We start from the raw sequence: 25,107 nt of genomic DNA, 5'->3' as shown, positions 1-25,107 counted from the left end.
AAAAATTCAAAGGCTGCACAGGCGTAGATTCAAGGCACTGCCTCTATGGATCAATATCTTGACATGCATATGGCTAATTTCCACAGGAAAGTAATGGTCTGACATTCAAAAATGGAGGATATCCAAGCCAACAATATTCACATCGCTTGGCAGATTCCACAGTACGTCTTCATCACTGCTGGAGAAGTCATGTTCTCCATCACTGGTTTGGAGTTCTCCTACTCACAGGTAAGTCCATCAAATGTCTTGTACTTTAATCTTGTCTATAAATTTGATATTCTTATGCTTTTGTATAAAGGCACCGGCAAGCATGAAGTCTGTTCTCCAGGCTGGATGGCTTATGACTGTGGCATTTGGAAATGTCATTGTACTGATTGTGGCAGAGGGGGCTGGGATGGAACAGGTAGACACTGGACTTTCTTATAAACACCTCCTTGGTTTTAATGCATAAATCCTTCAGTGACAAACTGATTTGAATCTACAGTGGACCGAGTTCCTCCTTTTTGCTGGCCTTTTGGTGGCTGTCAGCATCATCTTCTCCATCATGGCCTATTTCTACACTTATGTGGATCCAGACCAGCTGGACAAGATTTTCGAAGAGGACACAGACGATGAGAAAGTGGAAAGTTCTGATAGGAAGAAAAATGAGGCCGTTTCCTTGATTGACATGCCGAAGCAAACCAATATGTAGCAAAATGTCTGGGTTTTGTTATGAACAATTCAGATCCATTAATTGCCAATAAGCCAATGAACTTCTTTCACATCAGACTGTTGTAGTCGACCGTGTTAGATTATTTTGCTCCAGAGCCTTTATGTGGCATGATGCTGATCTCTACTGCTCACGGATCATATTTCAGCTGAATTAAGAGTAATGTATTACGCTGAAGGAATTATGGTTTTACTTCACCTGATACCTCACAAAAAGAATCCGTTTTTTTTAAGCAGTTCCAAAATGTAATCATTAAGATGTAAACATTTTTGGGTTTTGAAGTCTCTAATGTTCAACTAAGGCTGTATTTATTTGATCAGAAATACAGGAAAAACTGTGAGATTGTGAAGTAGTACAATTTAAATAACTGTTTTCTATTTTAGTATCCTCTAAAATATAGTTTATCATGCCTGCCACGGCCAAGCTTCAGATTTAGCTGCCATTACGCCAGTCTTCAGTGTCACATGATGCTTCAAAAATCCTTCCATTATGCTGGCACTCTAGAAACATTTCTTATTTTTAGCAATGCTGAAATTATCTGCTCAGTATTTCTGTGGAAACACACATTTGGTGGGGATTCTTTGATGCAAGCTGAATAAATTAGTCTTTGCTGAATAAATGTACGAATTTCTTTAAAAATCAAATGTGTAGTCGTAAGTTGAAAAAGTTGACCCCAAAATGTTAGTGAATAAACTTCAATGATATCACCGTCTAATGCCATTTGCACATTTCAGTTCGCAATTGTACATAATGTTTGTCAGTCCTGCAGTATTCAGATGAAATCAGTTTCTAAACAAGTTATTAAAGCAATAGAGCTGGATGTGTTACTGCCGACCCATATTGCCTGAGGTCTTCCAGCCAGAAAGAGTCTTCTGTGCAGTGTCTTCAGGAGTCTGTCTGCTTGTGGTTGGCCTGGACAGTGATGGTCTTTGTGACTGTTACATCATCAATACACTGTAGGCAGTGACCGTTTTCTAAGTACTCTGTGGTCTGTGGTGTTATTGTATGTGGCAGCCTTTTTTTTTTTTTTTTAAATATTGCAGTCAGTGGTGTCAAAACAGTTTTGAAGAGCCTATGACCACCCTTCTGGCCACACTTGTGTTTGTGAACTAGTTTGGTGACTTTAATGAGCGCTCTGTATGCAGGCATTAGCATGACACTGATGTGGTCTGAGGCACCGAGGTGGGGGAGGGGCCTTGTAAGCTCCTCTCTGGGTGGTGTAAACAAAGTCCTGTGTTGTTTCCCCGTGTTGTAAAGTCTATGTGTTGGTGTATTTTTGGGAACACACTCTAAGTCTCGGAGGTTGAAATCCCCAGCTAAAATGAGGAAAACACCTGGCACTTGAGAGCCGCCTGCCAACAAAATAGACATTTGATGCACTTTTATTTACCATCTGCCATTCTGAATCATGACAGGGGTCTTTTATAGCTGGGACTGGTTCATCTTTAAGTATCAAATGATGTGCAAATCCAGCATCAAACTGGGACTTATTTATAAAATGTTCATCAACCAACACTTCTGAAACTCCATTGCTAATCTGGAAATACAAACTGAATCCACTGTCTACATAACGCGGGGTTCTTTATGAAGCTGAACAAAGTTATCTTTCCCTTGCAACCAAAAACACACTTCTTTGGAACTCCCTGAACTTGTACGAACCCCGGAAGTAAGATTTTTGATAAAATACTCTTTATCAGTGTAAAAAGGCCCTGTTCAGAATGCACGAAACAGCATTGTAACCCTCCCAAGCAAATGCGTTGTGCACAAAAATATTATTATAAATTATATACTACAGTCACAGACACCCCTCACGGGATTAGAATTCTACACCCGCTTTGACTGGAATAACATTTTCATTTGGCCGGAATAATATTTTCATTCGCCGTGTACTTGTTACAGAAGTTGTGATTGAAAACTTTTCAATTCAATTGGGATTTACAATCCTTAGTAAACGTATATTTATGAAACATACTTTTGCCCAACCTCCTTAAAGATCAACTTCTGTATGTCTGTCTAAATAGGGCCTTTGTTATAATGACCATTCAGGTGATACATACAAAATACATGCAAATGTAATACATGCTAAATGTGACTGTATCTAGTCTTTATGTTTTACATCAATTGTTTTGGGTCTGGAAAAACAACTCATGTACAAAAGGAGTGATGGATTGAAGAAATAGCATGAGATCTTTTATTCTACAAAAACTGTTCATCTAGTACAAATTAAGAGTGGAGTTCTCTTTGTCGACACATGATTAGCCTTGTAACCAGAGTGATGACATCAGGGTGTACCAGGAACTGGAGCATGTCATTGGTCGATATGTGCAAACCAGCACCTCCTCCTGAGGTTTCTGGACTTCCTGCTTCCTGATGTGCATGCAGACCGGATCTTTGATGAAGTTCATTGTCACTTCTTGGTTCATCTTCATCTTGGGATGTACTTTGGCACCGTGACAGCTCATTGTACCTGTAACAAGATGTGTCCTTTGGGCAGGTGTATGTGGGTTTGTGAGCCAAATTAACAGGAATGAGATGAGGTCCAAAGGGAACCACGAAAGAAAGAGACGTTGGAGTCTTTAACAGTCCGCTGGAGTCGCGTTTTCCCAGCTCTGCAAGTGAGGCCGTGCCTTCAGTATTATCATCTCTCCTCTTTTCCATACAAGCCTTTACTGCTAGGTTCAAATACCGCATGTTTTCATCATGTGAAGAAACCCCATCCTAAGAAACAACAATCAAGATGACACGCTGTACTGTACAGTTAACAGTTTCACACAGACATTAAAATTCTGTCATTTTTGGCATTTCAACGTGTTTCTCATACAAAGAAAAACTCTCATTCGTACTGCTTCAGAAGACCTGAAATGCACAAATGGTATCACCGTTTGCAGAGATTTTTGTCATGAAACAGCAAATGGGTTTAAAATGACATGGTGTTAAGTAAATATGATATCTTCATTCATTAAATAAATATTCCTATATGCTATTCATGTAAAAAACTAATAATAGATAAGTAAATTATTGGAAAACATGGCACTGATCTGAGTCACACTGCACATTGTCCTAAAATGTTATTATTCCTCAGTATAAAATGTGTGTGTGTATATACTAAACTAAAGATATTTTCATGTGTCTGTCATCACTTACAGTATTATAAATTCACTTTTTATGAGTTCAGACCTATAGGAATATGTATACTTTTAAAAAACTGATTTTTCAATGGGCATAAAGCTACAAAAACCTGGTGAGTAAAACCAAAAATGTACACTGCCATTCACAATTCTTTTTTATTTATTTTTATAAAAAAAGTTATAATATTGTGAAATATTGTGTATATTTTATTTTAAATTTTATTTTATTTTAAAATTCAACTTATTCTGTAATTGCAAAGCTGAATTTCAGCAGTAGTATATGCAGCTCTAGGAACATTTCTTAGTGCTTAAAATGTTTGTGGAAACTGATAATTGTTTTTCAGGAATATAAAGTGAACAGGATTCATTTAAATAGAAATCTTTTGTATCTGTGTCTTTATGTGCTGGAGTGAATACCTCAGTAGGATTGAGCCAGCGGTCATTGTTGTCTAAACTGGGGGCACCCTTTAGGGCACACACAATCGTCTTAGTGAGAGCTTCTCCTACTCTGGCTTCATCATCCATGTCCTACGGCACAACGAGAAATGCAGCCTGATGATTTCAGAATCTCATTTTGATGAAAAAAGCAGTGATATTTCCTAAGAAATAATCCAGCAGAGCCATAAAGTGTTTTACCATCTCAATCCAGGAGTTCACACTGACAGTCACTGGATCCACTGACTCCACATAGTGCCACCAATGTCTGGGGACAAAAAGAACCTGATGAAAGATAACAGCAGTCAGTCAAAACTCCAGATATTATGTAAGATATTAACAGCACTTCAAAAAATGACCTGCTGTGCACTCTTATATAGAGTGAATGTACAGTAGGGGTGCACTATAGTGACCGCTTAGAAAATGAATTTTCGGTTTATCAGTAAAAAGTTCAATTATCGACTTAAATGTCAGATGCTAGTACTTTGTTCCTCTTTTGTTGCGACAGCAGCACTCAAGCTGCATGAACTACAAAAACTGTAAAACCTCATGATTATGTTCTCCATAATGATTTCAGAATGATCCGAAGATGTGCATACTGTAATTGCATGTACCACCAGGTGGCAGCTGTGCTCTATAACATCACATCATTTGGATCATAATCAAAATCTATATCCTAGCAATATTTATGAAACTAGATGGTGTCAATCGATTTCCACATACAGAGGTTTTTAATCTAAGCAAAGTCTCTACAATAATAATAACAAAGCAGTAAACAAATGTAGCCAAAAGTCAGGAACCAATCCATGGTCAAGATGATGCAGACAGAGTTAAGTGCTCATGGACTGACATGGAAACATCCTTTAAAGTGAGCACTCAGTGAATGTATTGTTGTTATATTTAAAGAAGGAAATCAGAGAGGGTTAATTAGTTAGAAAGTATTTACTAGTATGGTTCTTCCACACATACACCAGAGGGTTAAAACCATTCTTTACCGCTAGCAATCCAGAACTCAAGGTACATAGCAAATACAAAAGTTCTTCTGGTGATATTTTCCCCCTGTATTTGCAGTGAGAGCAGTGGAGCAGTGTTAGCTCTCTCAGAGAATGGAAGTCTGTGTCTCTCGTCTTCATTAGTATGCTGGGAAAAGTGTGAGTGCTCCCGGAGAGTACGCTCGCTGTGTTGGACCGCCGCTAATTGCCTTTCCACCGTCTCGCCTCTCAAAGAGCTTGATCAGAGAGGTTTCACACACGCTGCTGGAATCTGAAGGAGGGGGATGTGCTACAAAACACACACAGCTACACGATTCATCTACGAGCCGCTAAAACTCACACACAGGAGACCGATTGTTGTGATACAGGATCCAAACAGACACTCATGGAATGTTATATGAAATGTTTTGGAAGCGTACCATCAATGACCTCACTCTACAGTTAATTATGGACAAATCATTTGTAATGATTCAAACAACTTGTGACTACACATCTGAGATGAGCTTTGTGGGCAATTGTGATCAATTAAATTAGATCATTTTAATTAAATAATTAAATAATAACACATCTAATGTTATATTAAAAAATGATAATTATTATAATACTTTATTAATAAAAAATTATAATTTTGCTATGGGTGATTTGAAGGGAATTGTAAAGGAAACTTCTTTAATACTTATTTTTCTGCCTATTATATTTAGGATAAAAATACTTCCCATTTGTGTTATTTTATACTATTCTAGAACAGGGCAAAATTAGCCAGTGAACAGACTGACATGGAGGCAAAAAGTTAAAGTGAGCATTCAGTGAATGTAGTACTTTATTCAAAAGAGAAAATTACAGATAGATTTTCTAAATCAGAGGCATGAATGATTAAATGACCAAAGATACATAAATAATATTAGTTTCATATGACTGTACAAAAATAATATAACCGAGAGCTGTATACACAGTGTAGTGCAATAATGGTAAATATTCTAGAAGTGCTTGGTGCACTGTTTTCCTTATGTTGGATTTATATTGTCATAAAATAATGCATATAATTAAAAATAACTTGGTGTTCCTGTAGCTCAAGTGGTAGAGCATTGTGTTAGCAAGCGTAAGGTTGGGGGTTCGAATCACTGGCAACACATGTAAGGAAAAATTGTTAGCCTGAATGCAATGTAAGTCGCTTTGAATAAAAGCGTCTGCTAAATGCAGAAATTTAATTTTTTAATTTAAATAAACTAATTTTAGGTAATCCCACTGTTATTTTAGTATTTCTAAAATACTATTATGGTAGGTTTTCATTTTGATTTTAGTTTTAGATATTTTGTTTTGCGTTTTTGTAATTTTTAAGATGTCATCCCGGGATGCACCAGATACACCAAATTAGTAGGTGCGTCCAAAACTATTGACAGGAAGTGTATTAAAAAATGTCAGATTGGCCTACCTGACCAGGCTGCAGAGTGACGGTGTGGACTCGAGCTCTTCTGAACGCTGGGAACTTCTTCAGGTCTGGCTGGACGACACTGACCTGGCTGAACACGCTGGACTCCTCGTATGGTATACGTGTTGGGTAGAGACAGTGTGAGTCATCAGGAGGAAAGAGATGCCAGCGTTTTCTGGAAAATGAATGACTTTATTGAAATACAGTGCCAAATAAATATATCAGTCACAAATATATATATTTTTTCAGTGGTAAAGTTTTTTTGGTAGCTTGTAAAAAGCACTTTAGGCATGCAGTTTTTGTATTTACTTAAAGTGCCAACCAAGCAACTGCCATTGAGATTAATGGGAATCATGGAGCTTCTCGCAGGAGATATTATACCATAACATGATTTCAGTGGCAGGCTATCTTAACACGAGGAGTCCAAATAAGCAATTACAGAGACAAGTCAAGCTCCAGAGAGAGATAAGATGGAGGAGAAGGTGCTTCATTGTCAGGTTCTGCTTCTCTCATTGGAGCAAATAACAAAATCTCAATAGCTGTTCACATCACTGCACTCTCCCTTTCTCATTCACTCTTTTGAATGCAGAGGAAAAATAGCTTTCTTTCAATAGCTCAGGATTGGATCAGGAGCCCTAACATAAGACGAGATAGAGCTCTTGTCAAATATTTGAAGGAATCACATGGTGCCGATCTAAACCATGTTCATAGAATAAGCCAAATTGGCAGTTTTGCCCTGGGCTTATCTTGTTTAGGGGTTTATTGACAGCCGGTCATCAAAAACTAGTTTCATCTAGTCAAGAGTTCCTACTGGCACACATAAATACAATAAAATAGCAGAGTTGTGGGTTCTCATTTCTTAAATAGTGACATTCATGCCCTGAAATTGATTTTCAGGGGCATTTATGAGGGCATTTTGTTTCTAACATCATCTAACAAAAAAAAAGCCTAAATCTAACATTTTCTTTGTGTCTTTTACACAACATGGGTGGGTGAGATGTCTTAACTAAAATAAGCTAAAATTAAAAACTTATTTTGTTTTTTAAAAGTTATGTAAATAAATGAAAAAGTTTTACATTAAAAAGTTTAAGTTAAAGTAATACAAAACTAAAATTAAAGCTAAACAGAAATGACAGAAGCACATAAAAAGACTAAAGCTTTGACTAAAAATTTAATGAAAACTGAAAACATCAAATAAAAACCAACTGAAAGTATGGATAAATGCAATAACAAAATACTAATTTTACATGAAAACATTTTAACTCTATCTTGCCTGTTAAAGTTGAAGTCATTTAAGGAAATTACTAAGTAATAAAATTACTAAAACTAAATAGAAATATCAAAAAACTTAATAAACATGATAAAAGCACATAAACTACTAAAACCAAAGCTAAATTAAACTGAAACCTTTATGAAAACAAAAGCTAATTCAAAATATTAATAAATACGATAAAAATACATAAATGGTACTAAAATGACACTGAAATGGAATAATGTTAGCCAATGTAATAATTGTGAATACCTCTGGGCTGTTTGTCACTTTTTAGTGGAGTTTATGCCTCAAAACTTGTGTAAACCTTATCTTAACCTTGTTCTTACCTGCCTTGGATCTGGAAGACAAGATTGCATCCATAAGAGTCAAGGTGACAAGGAGTGTTAGCACCCTGCGTCCCAATCCAAAGTGTGCTGTCTCGTCCATCTCGACCAGAAAAGCCAAAGTCGGACCACACCACATCCTGCAGTTAGAAATATTTGTGGTTCCAAAGAACAGAAAACTGTTTGATTGCCTACTGATGTCAATTCTTTTCAATATTACAAGCAAGAACCACTCAGAATTGCTGCCCTTGAAGGTAGATAATGAAACCATTACCATGTCCAGGGGACTGTAAATGAGATGGTATGTAATCAAGCCCTCAGCAATGTTCAACCTGCCCTATTCATCATTTAAGAGAGGCCCTTGTCTGCTCTCGATGCCCTGGCTGGCAGGGAGAATATTGGCACCTCATAAGCATTTATTATGATTTACAAAAACTGAAAGCTAGAAATGAACATTAGCTTATTGTTCCCTTGGCTGGGACGAAACAAAACAAAATAAATTGGCACAAAATATCATTAAATGTCCACAGAATGACAATGATGTGCCACAGGATATGTTTTAGTGAAATAATGAGAGCAAGAATTGATTAACTGCTCTTCATATCTGTTATTCCTAGTACTGTGATAAATTTTCATGAGATGTTGTAACAATTGCAGGCTAATAAACAGTTCCAGAGCACTCATAAAATAAAGGTAAGCATCCTCGGAAGACAAGGCAATACATACTGATGAATACTCGACTGTGTTTATTGATCAAAGCTCATGTCATTGACGTGCCCCGTGTGCTTTAGAGCGCCACTTCATGAAAAATTGGTCGCTGTCAAGCATAACTGGCATGCGGAAAAAGGCAACTGGGTTAATGTGGTGCTTGATGAGGTCTGAGAGCATGATTGATGGTGGGAGAAAATGAAAAGAGTAGTGTCTTGGCCATTTAGTTTTATTTTAACAGTCATAAAAACTCTAGAATGTGCAGTGGCAAAATATAGAGCTTGATCAATTCTAAGAATATATATTTAAATTAATCACGATTAATCGCATCCAAAATAAAAGCTTTTGTTTACATGATATATGAGTGTGTACTGTATATATTTATTATGTATTTATAAAAACGAACACATTCATGTATATATTTAAGAAAAATATGTTATGTTTATATATTACATATATTTATATGGTATATAAATATATATGTAAATGTATATTATACACGTAAATATTTTCAAAATATATACTGAAAGTGTGTTTATTTATATATACATTATAAACAAACACATTACACATATAGTACATATAATATGTAAACATTTTTTTTTATTTTTTGGATGCGATTCATCACGATTAATTGTTTGACAGCACTAATTTAAATATATATTCCATCCTTTAATTTATTCAACTCTATATTTTGCCACAGCACATCCTAGATTATTTATGACAAATATTGCACATATAAAAAAAAAACATATTGCTTAATGATAATAAAACCTATTAGAAAAATACAAATATGAAATATTTCTTTAAAGTAATGGAAGGGAATTGGCACACTTTACCTGAAACATGGCAGGTTTATCCTGAAAAAGCTGGGCAATGTACTTGTAATCAGCATAAGCCCAGAATTCTTTGCAGTGATAGTCAGAAAATGGCCCAACAAGAGATTGATCTTCATTGGCAGTCCAGGACAGAAACTCTTTAATGGTTGCTTCAATGTAGAAACACTCTGTTTCGAAAAGAGGAGCTGGTGCAAACAAAGTGAAACAAAAGCAAAAAGTAATTAATGAATAGATTATTCCAAGAGGGTTTATTCTAAATGGACACTTGAAAAGGCACATTTTGTAGAGGTTACTTGAGTATAGAAATGGTTTATTTTTCATATTTACTAAATCACCATATTTAAGCTTTTTAACTATTACTGAATTATGTTGTTGAAAATTTAGAAGTGCAGTTTTCACTGCTTGACATTTACATTCTCACTTCCCATATTTGCATTTCACTTCAGTAAAAAGTCTAACAGTTATGATGGACTGGTTCGCCATAACTATTTGCCAGAAGTGCCAAGGAACCTGAATCGGCAAAGCCTCCACTGGTAGCAAAGGTTTCTGTAAGGCTTACTATTACCACTTCACACATCTAGCAATTATTCCCGTCACACTGTTTCATTTGCTGTAAATGTGTCACCAATTAACTTCAAAATAAAATTGGCTTCAAAGGAAACTTACATATTGTGATGGAGGGCATATATTATCAGAAATTACTATTTTTCTGTTGACACTCTTGGGGAACGGTTACTCAAAGCATTCTAAAAAATATATATATGCTTCCATTCAGTACACCACCTTCAGAAAGTATGCACACCCCCACAGAAACTTGTTTCACATTTTGTTTCTGTTACACTGTAACACAAATTTTACCATGCTTACTTTATTCCTGTCAGTAACACCTTAACACATTTTCAGTTCAATTTAAAAATAAAAGGCCTGATAATTTGTTTATTTTTTTTATTATTATGTTCTGGGCAAATGGAGTTTCTATACTCTGATGATCTTGTTAATACCTATGAGAGGCTGTGTGATGTTTGTGGCTTACCCACATCCTCAGTCCTTTTCCCAATACGGAATCGAAGCCTCTCTGTAAGGCAAGTTGACAGGTGCTTCACAGTCCAGTGCAATGCTGGCCAGTCTGTGGTCATGTTCAGGAACACAGCAGGTTTCTGTAGAAACTGGACAATCCTCCTCGTCTCTCCTGGGGTAAAGGGTTTTGAAGCCATTCTAGCGTTACATAAAAATTATGAGATAAGGATGGTTAAGATGAGTGGATTTTGTCTTGTAAAACACAAATCTTATCTTTCTGATAAACTGTTGGAGATTCAGTTTAAAGCACTCAGATAAACACATCACAATCACTCAAGTGAATCACAAGGTCAAAACCATATCTAGGTCAAATCAGCTAGTAAGTGTCACCATCAATAGAACTGATATATTAAAATGTAAAAACACATAGTCTGTGCATGTGCAGCCCCTGCATAAACATAATATTCTTATTTACTGCAAATATTTACATTTTTTAATCTACACACATGTAAACACACCCAAAATCTATTTTCCAGCTAGTAAACAAAACTCACGTGAGACTTGCCGCTGATTTTTCTCTCTCAACACACGGGAAATGAAACAACGGCCATGTTGGTTCAACAGAAGTGCCGAAGTCTCGTTTAAGTTAAGGGCTAAGTTGATCCAACATGGAGAACAAAGACTTTCAGTTTCATACGTTACGTCAATTCCGTCCCGACGCAGCGCATGCGCATTAAAGTTTGGATCGTAGCTGTGAGTGTCATCGGTTGTTTTTGTTTCGATGGGCAGCTGACAATTGAGCGACTGCCCTAGTTTTTAACGTGCTATGTTATAGACGTTGCCGGATAGCATAAAGGCATTTTAAAAAGTGATCCCAAGTCTTTTCAATGGGTGCCGTGGAAAGCACCGAAGGAGAAAGGGAGCCTTTGCTGGTTCCATCCCAGCCGGCGACAAACACACAGCCTGTGTTGAGCAGGGTGTACGGGAGAAGATGGTTTGTTCTCACCATGTTTTCATTGTTGGGTTTTATGCAAGGACTTGTGTGGAACACCTGGGGCCCGATCCAGGTCTCAGCCAAACATGTGTTCGAGTTCTCCCCGACAGATATCGCGGTGCTGGTGATGTGGGGTCCAGTGGGTTACCTGCCCTGGCTGTTGTTTATGTGGTTGATGGATAAGAAAGGTGAGCTACTTTGGTTTTAATTTTTGACACGGCAACCATACCTATAAGTACAAACCAATGATAATAGATACATCTGGCAATATTTGGACAAATTTGTTGATTGTGTAATATCAAAGCCAGTTTGATCATTTCAGTGTGTCATGTATGCACAAATTCATTTTATTAACAAAATTTATCTCCGTGTCATTAGTCAGATGTTCATATCATATCTATTTTAGACATTTGTTCACTACAACAAGGGGCTTTCAAACCACACATCCAATTCCAAACTATCATTGGTATTTACCATTGACCCGTATTCATAATTCTATACAACAATCCTATTTTTTATATCAACAGATATTTCACACAAAGTGTTCATGTACCAATTACCTTTTGAATATCTGAATATCAACTACAGACTTAAATATGTGTGGCCAGATGTGAAATTCTTGAAATTCTATTTTTTTGGGGGAAAAAAACCTAGAAAATTTGGGAATAATTATATTTTATACACTGCTTTATTTCGATTTGATGAACCCTAAACTGCACAGAAAGACTCCTTATGTCAGTTGAAATAAAAAAATCACATGTCAAGCCACAAAACCATTTCCCTAGCATCATATGACAAAGTTGGGTAATTGAACTTGGTATGCTGTTCACTGCATGTTCACACTCTAGTAAAGTGAAGCCATCTCTAGATATTCGGTAAAACAAATTTTACACATTGCTAATTTACCTCTCTTGCAGTGGGATAAGTCCATGCTGATGACATGTTGTTTTAACTTACCATGCCGTGTGCACAGAATCGGCACTCACACAGCCGAAACGCTTCACTGGAGAAGCACTAACCAGTGTTTCACTCTATGTTTTTGGCTATTAACCTATTTAACCCCACAATGGTGACCTTGAAAAAGGTTTTAATTTATAAAGCTCTGAAAACCTTACTGACTGATGTTTTAGTGCACTCTCTGCAAATATGGAAAACATGAAGGGTCTCAATGAAATATGTGCAGTTTCACATGATTAGTTCAAATTGTCACATGACTAGGGCAGTTTATTTCCTGTTTGCACCTTGTGCAGATGATATCAAAGCTCTAAAACGAAAGGCTAGTATGTGAACAAAGATATGGCAAATATTTGTAGTACTCATTATCTTTAAGGTGTCTATTAATGTATGGATGCACATATATTCCATTTTGTTGAGTGTGGTCATAGAATGAGTAAACATGTTGATGGTCAAAATAGTGACCGTTGGGATAACAGTGAACTTAGGTATCTAAATTATATAAATAAAGAAAAATATAAATCCAATTGCAGTTGTTAGAGAAAATTACCCTAAAATGTTGCAATGACAAAATATTACACTAAATTAAAAATATTTAATTTCTATCAATATACAATATTGATGTGAAAGTGAAAGTGAGGTGACCCATACTCAGAATTCGTGCTCTGCATTTAACCCATCCAAAGTGCACACACACACTGTGAACACACTCCCGGAGCAGTGGGCAGCCATTTATGCTGCGGCGCCTGGGGAGCAGTTCAATGCCTTGCTCAATGGCACCCAAGTCGTGGTATTGCTGGCCCGAGATTCAAACCCACAACCCTAGGGTTAGGAGTCAAACTCTAACCACTAGGCCATGACGTCCCAAGATGTTGTAATACTGGTAGCACTAAAATAAAAATGTTATGTTATATTTTACCAAAAAGTAACAATTTTGAAATGCGTTGATGGTGCATAATGATGCATACGTTTTTTAAAAATATTTTTTTAATGCATAATAGTAACCCTGGAATGTGATCAAACTGTTTAAAATAACTGGGCTAAGATATATTAAAAAAATTATGGCTGCAGAAATATGTAAATTAAGTACATACATTATCCCATCGGTCACAATTGTAAAACAAATTTTTTTACACACTTAGAAAAAAGAAAATTATTATTATTATTATTATTTCAAAGGGTTACTAATCACACGTTATTTGAATATTTTTATTTTTGAGAAAAATTTGGGATTAAATGGGTTAATTACTTTGATTTCAGTCTTTTCCTAACAAAAAGCTATCGTATGTCTTCTGATTATATATGGACAACTTTTTAGTGCTTAGCCTATTACATGGTCTATATGAATTGTCCTTATATGGTAAAATACAATTCTATGGCAAAATAACATAAGCATTTCTGTTTTGGAGGAGATGAGGGTGAGAAGATTATCTTGTGAGGAATCTGTTTTGAGCCTTGAAAATGACATTTTCACTCACATGGTTTATATTAAGAAAAGAGAATAAGGTCAAACAGGACAGAATGTTGTTGTTTTTAACATTTCCCCACTATTCAAGTGATCTTGCCTGAAAATAAGGCATTTTCAGCTCTAAGAGTTGATAAGGTCAAACAAATGTTTTCGGTTTCCACATTTTTCTATTAGCTCATACAGCTAGTTGACACTTCAGTTCTGTTCATTAACACATTAGTGCACTTAATTTTTACATATTTGCTAAGAAAGGATATGCTCTTATGTAAATGTTTAGGTAAGAAATTTCCAACCATGTTTGTTGCTCTTTATCTTTAATGGGAGCATTTCACCTTACGTTTGTTCTCAACACGAAACCGATTGCCACAGGTTGTGAAAACGACGTCTGCCAAAAACCACAGGCCAGAGTTCCTATATTAAACTCAATTTCCCTTTCAGTTGCTCACTCTCGACGTCACATTGGCGAATGACGAATTGGGAATTGGGATGCACATTGGCTTTCAATTTTTTCTCATTTGCATTATTGCATCCAGCTGTCGCTGATCACAGTGAGATTAAAATATGGCAGCAGATGCATTGCATATCAGCTTTTCATTTCGGAGCTTAGCAACAGAATCGTTCTGCTCAACTGTGTGTCCAGTAATGAACTACGAGTTCAGCACGCTCTTGGAAGCTTCCTGTGTTGTCGAGACGGCACTTCAGCCCACCTTGTGCATATGAGACCACTCCAGCACTGGCTTTATTGCCGAGTCCCGAGGTTGGCATGGAAGCGCGGCACTCACCGGGTCCAAGTTACACAGACTTGTCTCCAGAACCCTCACCCCTTGGTCAGATCTTATGTTCCTCTAGGCAGGGGTGCCCCTAGAACAGATCTTCCAGGCATGCTGTGGTTTACATGGATGCCTCCACCACCGGCTGGGGGCCCACGTACAACAGGCATGCAGTCTCAGGGGTTTGGATGGGCCCACAGCTACATTGGCACATCAGTTGCCTAGAGTTGTTAGCAGTATGCCTTGCCTTGAACCGTCTCAAAGGGCACTTATGAGGCAAGCACATGCTGGTCCGAATGGTCAACACTGCAACCGTTGCGTACGTGAACCGACAAGGTGGTCTGTGCTCCCGTCGAATGTCGTGACTCGCCTGCCACCTCCTCCTTCGGAGTCGGAAGGTTCTAAGGTCTCTTTGTGCTGTTTACATTCTGGGTCTGCTCAACCGTACAGCCGACGAGCTGTCTCGAACAACGCTGCCTGGAGAATGGTGCTCCTCACGCCAGCCCCCCCCTTGGCCGATTCCTCTGAGGAAGATTTACTGACTCAGAGATGGGGCACCATTTGGCACCCTCATCTAGACCTTTGGAAACTCCATGTCTGGTCCCTGGACGGGATGCAGAGGTAGTGAACACTTCAGCAAGAGCATCGTTTACCAGAAACGCTTACACTTTGAAGTAGAACCTGTTCATCGAGTGGCATTCTTCTCTCCGAGAAGACCCCCGGAGATGCCCGATTGTAGTCGTGATTTCATTTCTGTAGCAAGGGCTGGAGCGAAGGCAGTCTACTTCCACCGTCAAAGTCCAGGTTGCTGCTTTTGCTGCATATCATGACCCCTTGAATGGGAAGTCTTTAGGTAAGCATGACCTCGTCATCAGGTTCCTTAGAGGGGCCAGGATATTAAATCCTTCCCGGCCCCCCTCTATACCCTCTTGGGACCTGAATCTAGTGCTAAAATCACTACAGCAGGGCCCATTCGAGCCTTTGCATTCAGTGCCTCCATCAAGAGGGTAGGGTAGATTCAATAGCCTTTGTGTAGATCCTCCTGTGTTTACACCTCAAATGGGAAGTGGCACTGAGATGCCCTGGCTAGTGTCGGCTTGCTAAAACTGCTCCAGAGTGTCTGTACTGTAGCCCCTGTTGAGATCCTCCATCACCCTTGGCAGCCGGACGTGGCGAAACAACCGGCGCCAGACCTTCATGATGAATCCGTGAGAACTGTAAGGCTGGATTCCATATTGAGACCTAAGTGGTACTTGTATGCGTATAGTCCACAGTATAGCCTTAGAGCCCGTGTTTCCCCGGCAGACCTCTGCCTTTCCATGAGGGTTACAATCACCTCCAATTTCTCCATATAAACCTATACAGATGCTATATGCATATGCAGGATGGGGCTTCTGCAGCGTCCCTGATCCCAGTGGAATGGGTACGTTTACCTAGTGTTATCCAATCTCACTCAGTGTGGTAGTGATTTGACAATGGTGAGGTGAACTACTTGTTCTGAGCCCCGGCCTACACCAAATAGTGGTGCAGGCGGCTCCCACAGGGCACTGGAAGGGCCAGCACCCATGGCACTTTGGTAGGGATCCCAATTCGTCGGTCAACCATGTCGATAGTGACTGACTGAAAGGGAACGTCTCGGTTACGTATGGTAACCCTCGTTCCCTGAAGGAGGGAACAGAGACGCCACGTGCTGTCGCCACAGTGGCTGTACCACCACTCAGCCACCGGGTCACCGGCTTGGCTCCTCAGCGAAAACCTGGTATGCATTGCACCTGCTGCCTTATTATACTCACCCTGTAATCAGCAGCAGCTGGATGCAATAATTGCTTTCCATTGTGCATTGGCTCATTTAGTTTACACTCAGAGTAGATTGATCAATCAAAGCGATTTTCCAATTCATCGGTCACCCACTGACGTTTCTGCTCCTATGCTTAAATCCAGAAAAAAATTTCATAGAGTAGAAATATTTTATTATGGCTTTTGGACACAACGATTTTGTTTTGTCACAAATAAATCATGTTTAATTCTTTTTGATTGTTAAATGAACCAATACCATCTGATTTTCTAATCCTAATATCTTTGTGATAGTCGTGCATAATTTGCTGTTATCTTGGGGATGGATCTGCATCAACAACTAATCTCATCAGTTTATCAAAGCTTAAAAGATATCACGAGTCTGATATATCTTCTTTCCTTCCTCTCTGTGCCAAAGGTTTGCGAGCATCTCTGCTGCTGTCAGCATTCTTCATGTTGCTGGGCGCAGCATTACGAAGTGTTCCCCTCAAAGACCTGTACTACAGACGCTGGTAAGACTCTGTTGCACAATGTTATGCATCATTTATTCAACAAAAACTCCACTTAGCCAAACTAGCTTTCAATGCTGTTTCCTTTTCACTTACATAATTATGACATTCCTTAATTTCCCAATGTGATAATTCATGAGAAAATCAGAGATTGTTCTCCAAACTTGATGCTACACTTTGTATAAAATATTGCCTTGGAGTGAAATTATATGAAAGTGACATGATATACAAGCCATGCCTGATACATGTTCTTTAGGTTAGTTGCAGATTTATTTGGTCGTTTTAATATTTTATATTGTTTTAGGACTCAATTTGCACATCTAAAGAAATATTGTTGACAATCTGAGTTTGATGATGGTGATGATGATGGCAGATATTTTATTGTTTGGTTATGGCTTCCGTCACCTAGCTCTATTTGTGTGATTCAATGTAGTTTTTGACTCCTATCTAGAGAGCAGGTTAGACGGTATATTCATAATACAATTTTATGATAAATTACATGAAACACTTATTTTCTAAATATTTATGGAGAATTAAAATCCTCTGCAACATATGATAAGAGAACATTTGTTATTCATTGGCAAAGTTACATGGTACTGTTGCAAGTTAAAGACGTGACCTTTTCATTTGCTTAAATACACTTTAACAGGACGACTGCGTTCTGTTTGCTTTAGATTAGGATTCTTTTACCTGTAAAAATTGAATGTTCCTGTCCTGTTCTGTGCTTTATGTCCTCTTTCCATTTTCTCTCACTCCTTATCTCTTTAAGCTTTCTCATTCACACATGGTTAACATTAGCACATAAAGAAATAACTAAAGCAAATTTCTCATTGCAGTTGTGAGAAAAGGAAGCAGAGCTTTTCTATTATTACCTTTTGGACAAAGAGTTAACTACGCCATGGATGGACATTTAAACAAGGTTTTCTAAATGACATTAAAAGGATGTAGCTTTTGTCAGTGAAGTCAGTTGACAACTAAAATAGGACATCAGTGGGTATAAATCATATTTTATTATTAGGGCATGAAGAAAATAGTTGGTTCATTGAATTTAGAGAACGCGAGTCTTATTGTGAACTGCTAAGAGTACCATATAATTCATGCAAATTGGCAGGTACTTATCTGTATCTGTATGATGTTATTTCCATCTGAATTAAAACATTATTGTATAAATGTGGGTAGTTAGAAAGTCCAGTTTCATAAAAGTACATGACCACCAGACACTATACTACATTTGTATAGATTTTTTTTTTTTTACACTTAAAAAATAATTTTTTGAACAGTGCATTTATAAAAAAGTTATTAGTTACTTGAATGAAATAAGGCTACATAGCTTAGTTTCACAGCTCCCACAATCCTAGATATCACAGTGACACATTGACCTACTCAGTTATATAATCTAAAATTGTGCATTTGCTTGATATATAACAGAAAAAGCTTTTTAGGACTGTTGAGAGACAGCAGAGGTTATGTTGATTGTTTTATATAATTATATATTACACCACAAGCACATTTAAACACAAAGATACATTGCAAGCAACTGTTGCCTGCAGTGACTGTTAATGTAATGGCTGATTTCAACACAGGAGCACTTAATGTGTCGAGTCTATTGATTCATATTAAGTGACTCAACTCTATGTTGTGTGTTTTATATTTAAGAAGCCCGGTATAGCTTATGATGTATTGCTTAAGTACATTTACATCACCAGTGAACATTATTCAATGGACTGTCTTTTCTCTCTGTATAGATCTCTCAGCTTTATTGAAATTAGCAGGTGCTAGAAAGTACATTAGTTACTGGTGGATTGCTTAGGACTTATTCACAGACCCCATGACTCACACAGCGTTTAACTGCCTTTGTCATGAGATCCATGTGTTGTGACTGTAAAACTGAGGTTTATGGAGAGCTACTGAAAGCCTTAAACTTAGATCACAGAGGAAGTAGGAGACCACACAGTCGTCATGCTGCATGCATCATCATCTGGTGACATCAGCTATGATGTGAATTGAACTACCACTAGGTGTCAGCACTTGCATTAATAAAGTGTAAAAAGAGGTTCATTGAAAAGGTAATGACAATCTTGCATATCAAGTGATCCAGCCTGTGACTGATGGTGATCCTTGATATGCTACACTAGAAAGAGTCATTCTGATCTGAATATGCAGTTTTGTTTAAGAGTTTACAGTGTAAGGCTAAATTGAACAACATCACACAGCAGTTAGCTCAGTTTAGATGGCTTATCCTGGAAGCGTTTTTTGATTAAAAATTAACTAAAAATAATATCATTGTTTAATATTTTGAAGTATTATTTAAATGTTTATTATTTTATAATAAAATAGTTTCCATAAATTATTTATTAATATTTTATACAAATTAAATTAATATATTGTTTTATATTATTTTTACTTATTTTATTCTGTGTAACAACGTAATTTTGAAGAATCTCACAACTCTTTTCTAAACAGCAGTTCAAAATGAGCAAGCTTGGTTTGTTCTCACACAAAGTTATCTTATTGCTTCAGAAGACTTTGATGTCCAATAGACTCGTTTTATGATGCAGACTTTGTAATCACTATATGAATGGTGGTTTTATGCAAAAGAACAGTGTACTGTGGGGGGAAAAAAACTAAATATTTGTTTTGGAAAAATGTAAAGAATAGTTTTGGGGTGAACTGTTTCTGTTGACCCCTATTCTTTTTTTCCCCTTTTTTTCTTCAGATTTTCAGTTGCTTTTATTAACCTAAATCTCTATTTAGAAGCTTTGGTTTGGTGTCAGAATGACTGCGATTCAATCATGGCAGCATCCAGCAGCAATAAATAAATCAATTTTTACAATGTCTTTTGATTACAAATGCCAGTGTTTAGTCTCAAATCAACAGCGATTGTGGTCACAGCAGATTGTGCCGTTGTGGGTTTGTCAATTTTTTGATTTTGTTGGCAGCGAGGAGTCATTTGGTTAAAACCACCATGTTCCTTGCAAGCCAAATTGAACAGAAGTTTCAGGCATTCTTTTGATAAAAAAACTATTACTTTTTTTTCTGTACACAAATATATAATGTCTTCATTGGCTGTGATATTAAGACTTGCACTGTTTTAGATTCTCCCAGGTCTCTCTTTTATTCTGGCTTTGACGTTTAGTTGGAGTATTTTGCATTACCATTATTGTTTTGGTCAGTAGAAAGCAGTCCATTTTTTTTTTTTTTTATATGTTACTCAGGTTATATAATTTGCATTAAAATCCTGTTACCCAGCAGTTTCATTAGAAAGCAGAAAATCCTCCCTAACATTGTCCGTGCCGGATCAGAAACATCTAAGGCTAAATTACCACTCCTCCACTGCCTTCACATTTCTCCATGCATGAGACTCAATTCTCCCTTTTCATCTCTTACTTTGATTCAAATTCAAGGTTTAGTGGATTGTCACCTGAAGAATGATCACACGACAGTGATTCTCCACAAATTTTGCTTTAGGACAAGTAGTTATCCAACATGATACTAATATGAATAGTTTATAATAGTGCAAGTAAAAAAAATAGTGTGAACCGTTTCTGTAATCAGCCCTTAACACAAACTTAATATTAAAGAACAGACAGTCTTGGATGGTGATTGGTCTATACAGCGTTACAGCTGTACCAAAATACATAATGTAGTTATTAGATGTAATGCAAAACACCCAGTTGCTGAATTTATTATTTTGCTTTACCCATGAATGCCAAATATTAACCTTTGTTTACATGTCAAGGTCTGAATCATTTAGTGGGAAGATGGTACTTAATGAATTTACCTAATGAAACATTTGTGCATAATTTTTTACGTATAGCTGTTTGAAATGATCTATGACTCTCTCAAGGCTGTGCTTTATTTCCCGTATAGTCATGGCTGGAAGGGTTAAAGGCACGCTTCTGAGCGTTCTGTGTAACACTGACCTGTATTTGATTATAATCACAATATAGTACAGCCTCTTACACTTTATTGCTCAATTAAAATAGGCTAACAGAATCAATTCAGACTGGAATTCATTGGCCTTGATATAGTAGGCAATATCTGTAGTCATTCTCAGTACCAGAATTGCCAATTTTGCATTGTTTCCAACCATAACTGACAAACGTGAAGTCATAATGATCAGCTCAAGGTGTAGGATTTAGAGTCATCTACGATCCAGTTATAAGCGACGTGAGGGGTATCACAATGATTGCAATCACTGCAAATGCAGACTGCTGCTTCTTATTTAGGGGGGAAAAAAATCCCACAGTGCATTCTAGCCAATTTCATTAGAAGCAAAATCACACAGGCTTTAGCGTGAATGTAGTGTCACAGGGGCTGATGTCCAGTCGTGAAACATGCAGTAGGAATGCATAAAAGCCTTTCAGCAGAATCAGATGTCAACATGCTGGAACAAAAGCGAAAGGAATAGTCGAGAGAGCTTTCACAATGTATTAGATTGGGAATTAAGGACAGCACTGCATGATTGATGATTGAACCAAAGTCTTTTGCAAACTGTAAGGTTCAAGAACCTATAAAAGACAGTTTAAATGTTGGGTATGGTGTGTACTGACCAAACCAAAAGCACTTGTGAGGTGGTTTTAAATCTAGGGCATGTATACCATCAATCCTCCACTCAGTACATCTCCAGAGGTTTTTTCACCATCCCTCAGACAATCTTTGACAAGCCACAGTAAAGATCTTCACATCTTCATGAAAGCAGGAATAGACCTTAAAAACATTTTGTTCTGATTGTGACAATTGCTAGGAAGAAACTAGAAAAAGCTCGACACAAAAAGCCTCTTGATCTTTATGACAGTGATTACCATGAAGGAAAAAAGAACATTTCGGGCTGGTTTGGTGTACGTCTGGCCTGTAGGAAATGAAAAAGTGTTTCAGTCACTCTCTCATCTTCACCAATGCTGAAGATCTATTCTGGGGACAAGCGCTGTGCAGCATTTATTCAGGCAGTTAGGCTATCACAAGTCTCCCTGCTGCGGGTCTCAGTCATCCTGTCTCACAGATAAAGCTCTTTTGTTTCCCCTGCTATCAAACATCACCTCTGATAGATATGTAAAAGAGCATCGATTTGTGTTTAGAAACCAACAAAAAGGTGATTGCATTTAGACCATTTTTTATATTGATTTGTTAATTATTACATGTTTGTCTCAGACATTTGTCTGGCTTGCGTGTATAGGAAGTAAAATATCACTGATACTTGAGTGGTCTTTTTGAGCACCCAAAACACCCTAGTAATGGCATAGCAACATGATAAAAACACTCATATCACTTTATCTGCCGTATTACAGTCCCGTGGAAAGCCAGCATTGTGCAACTAAGCATTGTCATGCAGGTTTTTACAGGAAGAAGCTCACTCATATTTAATTTATTTACTTTAAAATCTTATTGTCTTTCATTTAAGTTTTTCCCCCATTTCTTTTCCCAAATCAACAGGATGATTCATGGAGGTCAACTTCTGAATGGTTTAGCTGGTCCTACCATTATGAGTGCCGGTCCTCTGCTCTCTACTACTTGGTTTGCTCCTGATCAGAGAGCTACAGCTACCGCTATTGCATCACTCATCGGCTACCTGGGGTCAGCCTTCGCCTTTCTGATTGGCCCGTTGGCTGTCCCTGCACCCAATGGCACTGTGGGAAGCACAGTTTACTGGAACCAAAACCACATTGGAGACAGGATACAGTTTGTTCTTTACGCAGGTACGGTATTGTCTGCTGACAATCCAGCAACAGCATTCATTTTGAATCAATACTAAATAATTTTAAGCATTTGCCATACAGAAAAGCAATCACAAGAAAGCCATCCATGGTGGCTCTCCAAATCCCACAATCAAATGTCTTCACGTGGTATGCGTTTACCTCGCTATAAAGATTGCCTCACATTGTTCCGCTTAACTGATTCAGAAAATTAAAAAATTTTGAGAGAGAGAGAAGGAAATCTTGTCAATAATAGATTGATACTCTGCCTCTGTTTAGGTTGAAAGATGTTGCTGTTACTTTAGACACAGGAAAGACATCGATTTGTTAGTAGTTTAGAGGTCATTGTGACACTTACTGCAACATTGGGCATCGAGATGCAGCCACATGCACCGGATTTTGACACGCTCCTTGAAGACGATAAACTTGAAAAGATCCAGTGATCTGTCTCGTCCAATAAGAAACTCTATGCTTAATGAGGCTGCATTCCTTTGGTAAAACAAAATGTCATTACATATTTCTATATTAAATATTAGAATCTACAGTGTTGCATTATCCTTCAGAAATTAATTTAGTGTTCTGATTTGGTTTTTGATTTTTAATATTAATTATTAAAACAGTTGTGCTGCTCCGTGTTTTTGTTATGAATAAACTGATAATTTTTTTTCAGGATTCTTTAATGAATATAAAGTTAGAAATCCTTTGTAACATTATACATTATAATTTCTTTACGCAAAATGTCACTTTTGACCAAATGTATGTGTCCTTACTAAAAGTATACGTTTCATTAAGTCTTACTGACCCCATACCTTTGAGCAGTAATGTATATCATGAGATATACTATTGGTGCAATGTAAAATTGTTCATTTTTGATGTAAGATTTTTTTATCATATCGCCTGCCTGCACCCAAGGCCGCTTTATAAGTCTGTATTTTATGACAGAAAAGGCAGATTTATAGAAGCGCTGTTGTAAAAGTTAACTAGCTGAATAAAAATGGGATCTGTCCAAGGAAACTGCACTTATTTTATCATGTGGACAGCACACAGGAGGGACGCAAAATTTAGGAACTCAACCTGAAGACTGTGCTGGCATTTTGAGATACTGTGTGCCAACAGGTTTTTTTGTGCTTGGCTACAGCAATGCTCAATTATGGACTCGGTAGCACTGTCACATATTCCAGCACTGGATAAGCACATTTGAAAACAGGAGCTTTTTGTGGACCTGGGTTAATGAGCTGATCAGTTGTTTCATTGTGCATTTCCTCCCTCTACAGGATTGTAATAAATCTGCTAGACTCATGGTTAACTCTAGATTAATGTGAGCCATCTAATGACCGTTAATGATGTTGGTTTGGATACCACTCTCTCTCGCTCCCTCTCATTAATTTGAATTTAGTATCTGAAAATTGCAGTGAAATGCCAGGCGCATTAAGCTCTTTTTCTAATTAACAGAGATAGATTAAGTCTGAATCCGTAAAATCTTTGAGAGATTTAATGTTGACACCAAGGCTGCATGATAAATGTTGTGTATTTTTGTGACCTTCCAGAGGTTGGGATGATTGCAGCACTTTTCGTGGCTGTGCTGTTCTACTTCCCCTCCAGGCCGCCCATCCCTCCCAGCGTGGCAGCGGCTAGCCAACGTCTCAGCTACAGGAGCAGCATCTGCAGACTGCTGAGGTATAACCACATTCCTCCCTTACCAAACAGCTCAAACTGTTTTGAACAGAGAATGAAAGAATGGAGGTTAGGAAGTAGTAGTTCATGTGAAAATAACATTTTTCTTTTCATTTAACTGCTGAGAATGGAAGATGGAAGAACCAACATAAGTTGTTCATATCGCTTAAGTTCTTTATTTGAAAGGGAAACTCCACCCAAAAAGAAAATTCTCTCATCTACTAACTTTCATTTCATCCCATATGTATTTGACTTTCTTATTATCTGTAGATAACTTTAGGAAAATAATCAGTCTTATATAATGTGAGTGGAAGGGTTGACACTTAAAAAACTATACAAAACCAACACAAAAGCAATCCATATAACCCCAGTTGATGAATCAGTGTCTACTGAAGTGG

The 25,107-nt window shown here is 37.5% G+C and overlaps 3 protein-coding genes across 4 annotated transcripts in view; 2 read left to right on the top strand and 1 right to left on the bottom strand.

Moving 5' to 3' along the window:
• Nucleotides 1–111: 111 nt before the first annotated feature.
• LOC113069070 (solute carrier family 15 member 2-like) lies at nt 112–1,415 on the top strand. The gene is made up of 3 exons (XM_026242044.1): nt 112–228; nt 299–403; nt 485–1,415. The coding sequence occupies exons 1-3, from the start codon at nt 112–114 to the stop codon at nt 689–691; spliced, it is 429 nt and encodes a 142-aa protein (XP_026097829.1). The 3' UTR covers nt 692–1,415.
• A 1,497-nt stretch (nt 1,416–2,912) lies between these two features.
• On the bottom strand, nt 2,913–11,529 carry LOC113069071 (HSPB1-associated protein 1 homolog). Of its 2 annotated transcripts, none has more exons than XM_026242045.1 (8): nt 11,408–11,529; nt 10,870–11,051; nt 9,837–10,021; nt 8,293–8,429; nt 6,697–6,868; nt 4,474–4,557; nt 4,255–4,365; nt 2,913–3,427 (listed from the first exon to the last, which is right to left on the bottom strand). In XM_026242045.1, the coding sequence occupies exons 2-8, from the start codon at nt 11,048–11,050 to the stop codon at nt 2,933–2,935; spliced, it is 1,365 nt and encodes a 454-aa protein (XP_026097830.1). In that variant the 5' UTR covers nt 11,051; nt 11,408–11,529; the 3' UTR covers nt 2,913–2,932. The 2 variants fall into 2 exon arrangements, with proteins under 2 accessions (XP_026097830.1, XP_026097831.1); XM_026242046.1 differs by lacking the exon at nt 11,408–11,529 and adding an exon at nt 11,372–11,402.
• Nucleotides 11,530–11,601: 72 nt separating this feature from the next.
• Nucleotides 11,602–25,107, top strand: part of LOC113069072 (disrupted in renal carcinoma protein 2-like) — a 29,636-nt gene continuing 16,130 nt past the window's right edge. Inside the window, exons 1-4 of the mRNA XM_026242047.1 lie at nt 11,602–12,035; nt 17,252–17,345; nt 22,776–23,038; nt 24,583–24,712. Coding sequence (XP_026097832.1) covers nt 11,741–12,035; nt 17,252–17,345; nt 22,776–23,038; nt 24,583–24,712 — 782 coding nt within the window. The 5' untranslated portion in view covers nt 11,602–11,740. The remainder of the gene's footprint in view (nt 12,036–17,251; nt 17,346–22,775; nt 23,039–24,582; nt 24,713–25,107) is intronic.

Source organism: Carassius auratus, unplaced genomic scaffold, assembly GCF_003368295.1.
Source record: "Carassius auratus strain Wakin unplaced genomic scaffold, ASM336829v1 scaf_tig00000749, whole genome shotgun sequence".
NCBI lineage: Eukaryota > Metazoa > Chordata > Actinopteri > Cypriniformes > Cyprinidae > Carassius > Carassius auratus.
This window is presented reverse-complemented; position numbering and strand designations above follow the sequence as displayed.

Bases quoted from the DNA above. Each gene is read 5' to 3' on its own strand.
- LOC113069071 (XM_026242045.1), bottom strand. From the start codon at position 11,050: ATGGCTTCAAAACCCTTTACCCCAGGAGAGACGAGGAGGATTGTCCAG. The intron at 4,558-6,696 runs GTAGGCCAATCT...ATCTTTCATCAG, and splicing joins TCACTCTGCAGCCTGGTCAG to GTTCTTTTTGTCCCCAGACA. The intron at 4,366-4,473 runs GTAAAACACTTT...GTTGTGCCGTAG, and splicing joins TGAACTCCTGGATTGAGATG to GACATGGATGATGAAGCCAG.
- LOC113069070 (XM_026242044.1), top strand. From the start codon at position 112: ATGGAGGATATCCAAGCCAACAATATTCACATCGCTTGGCAGATTCCA. The intron at 229-298 runs GTAAGTCCATCA...TTTTGTATAAAG, and splicing joins TGGAGTTCTCCTACTCACAG to GCACCGGCAAGCATGAAGTC. The intron at 404-484 runs GTAGACACTGGA...TTGAATCTACAG, and splicing joins AGGGGGCTGGGATGGAACAG to TGGACCGAGTTCCTCCTTTT.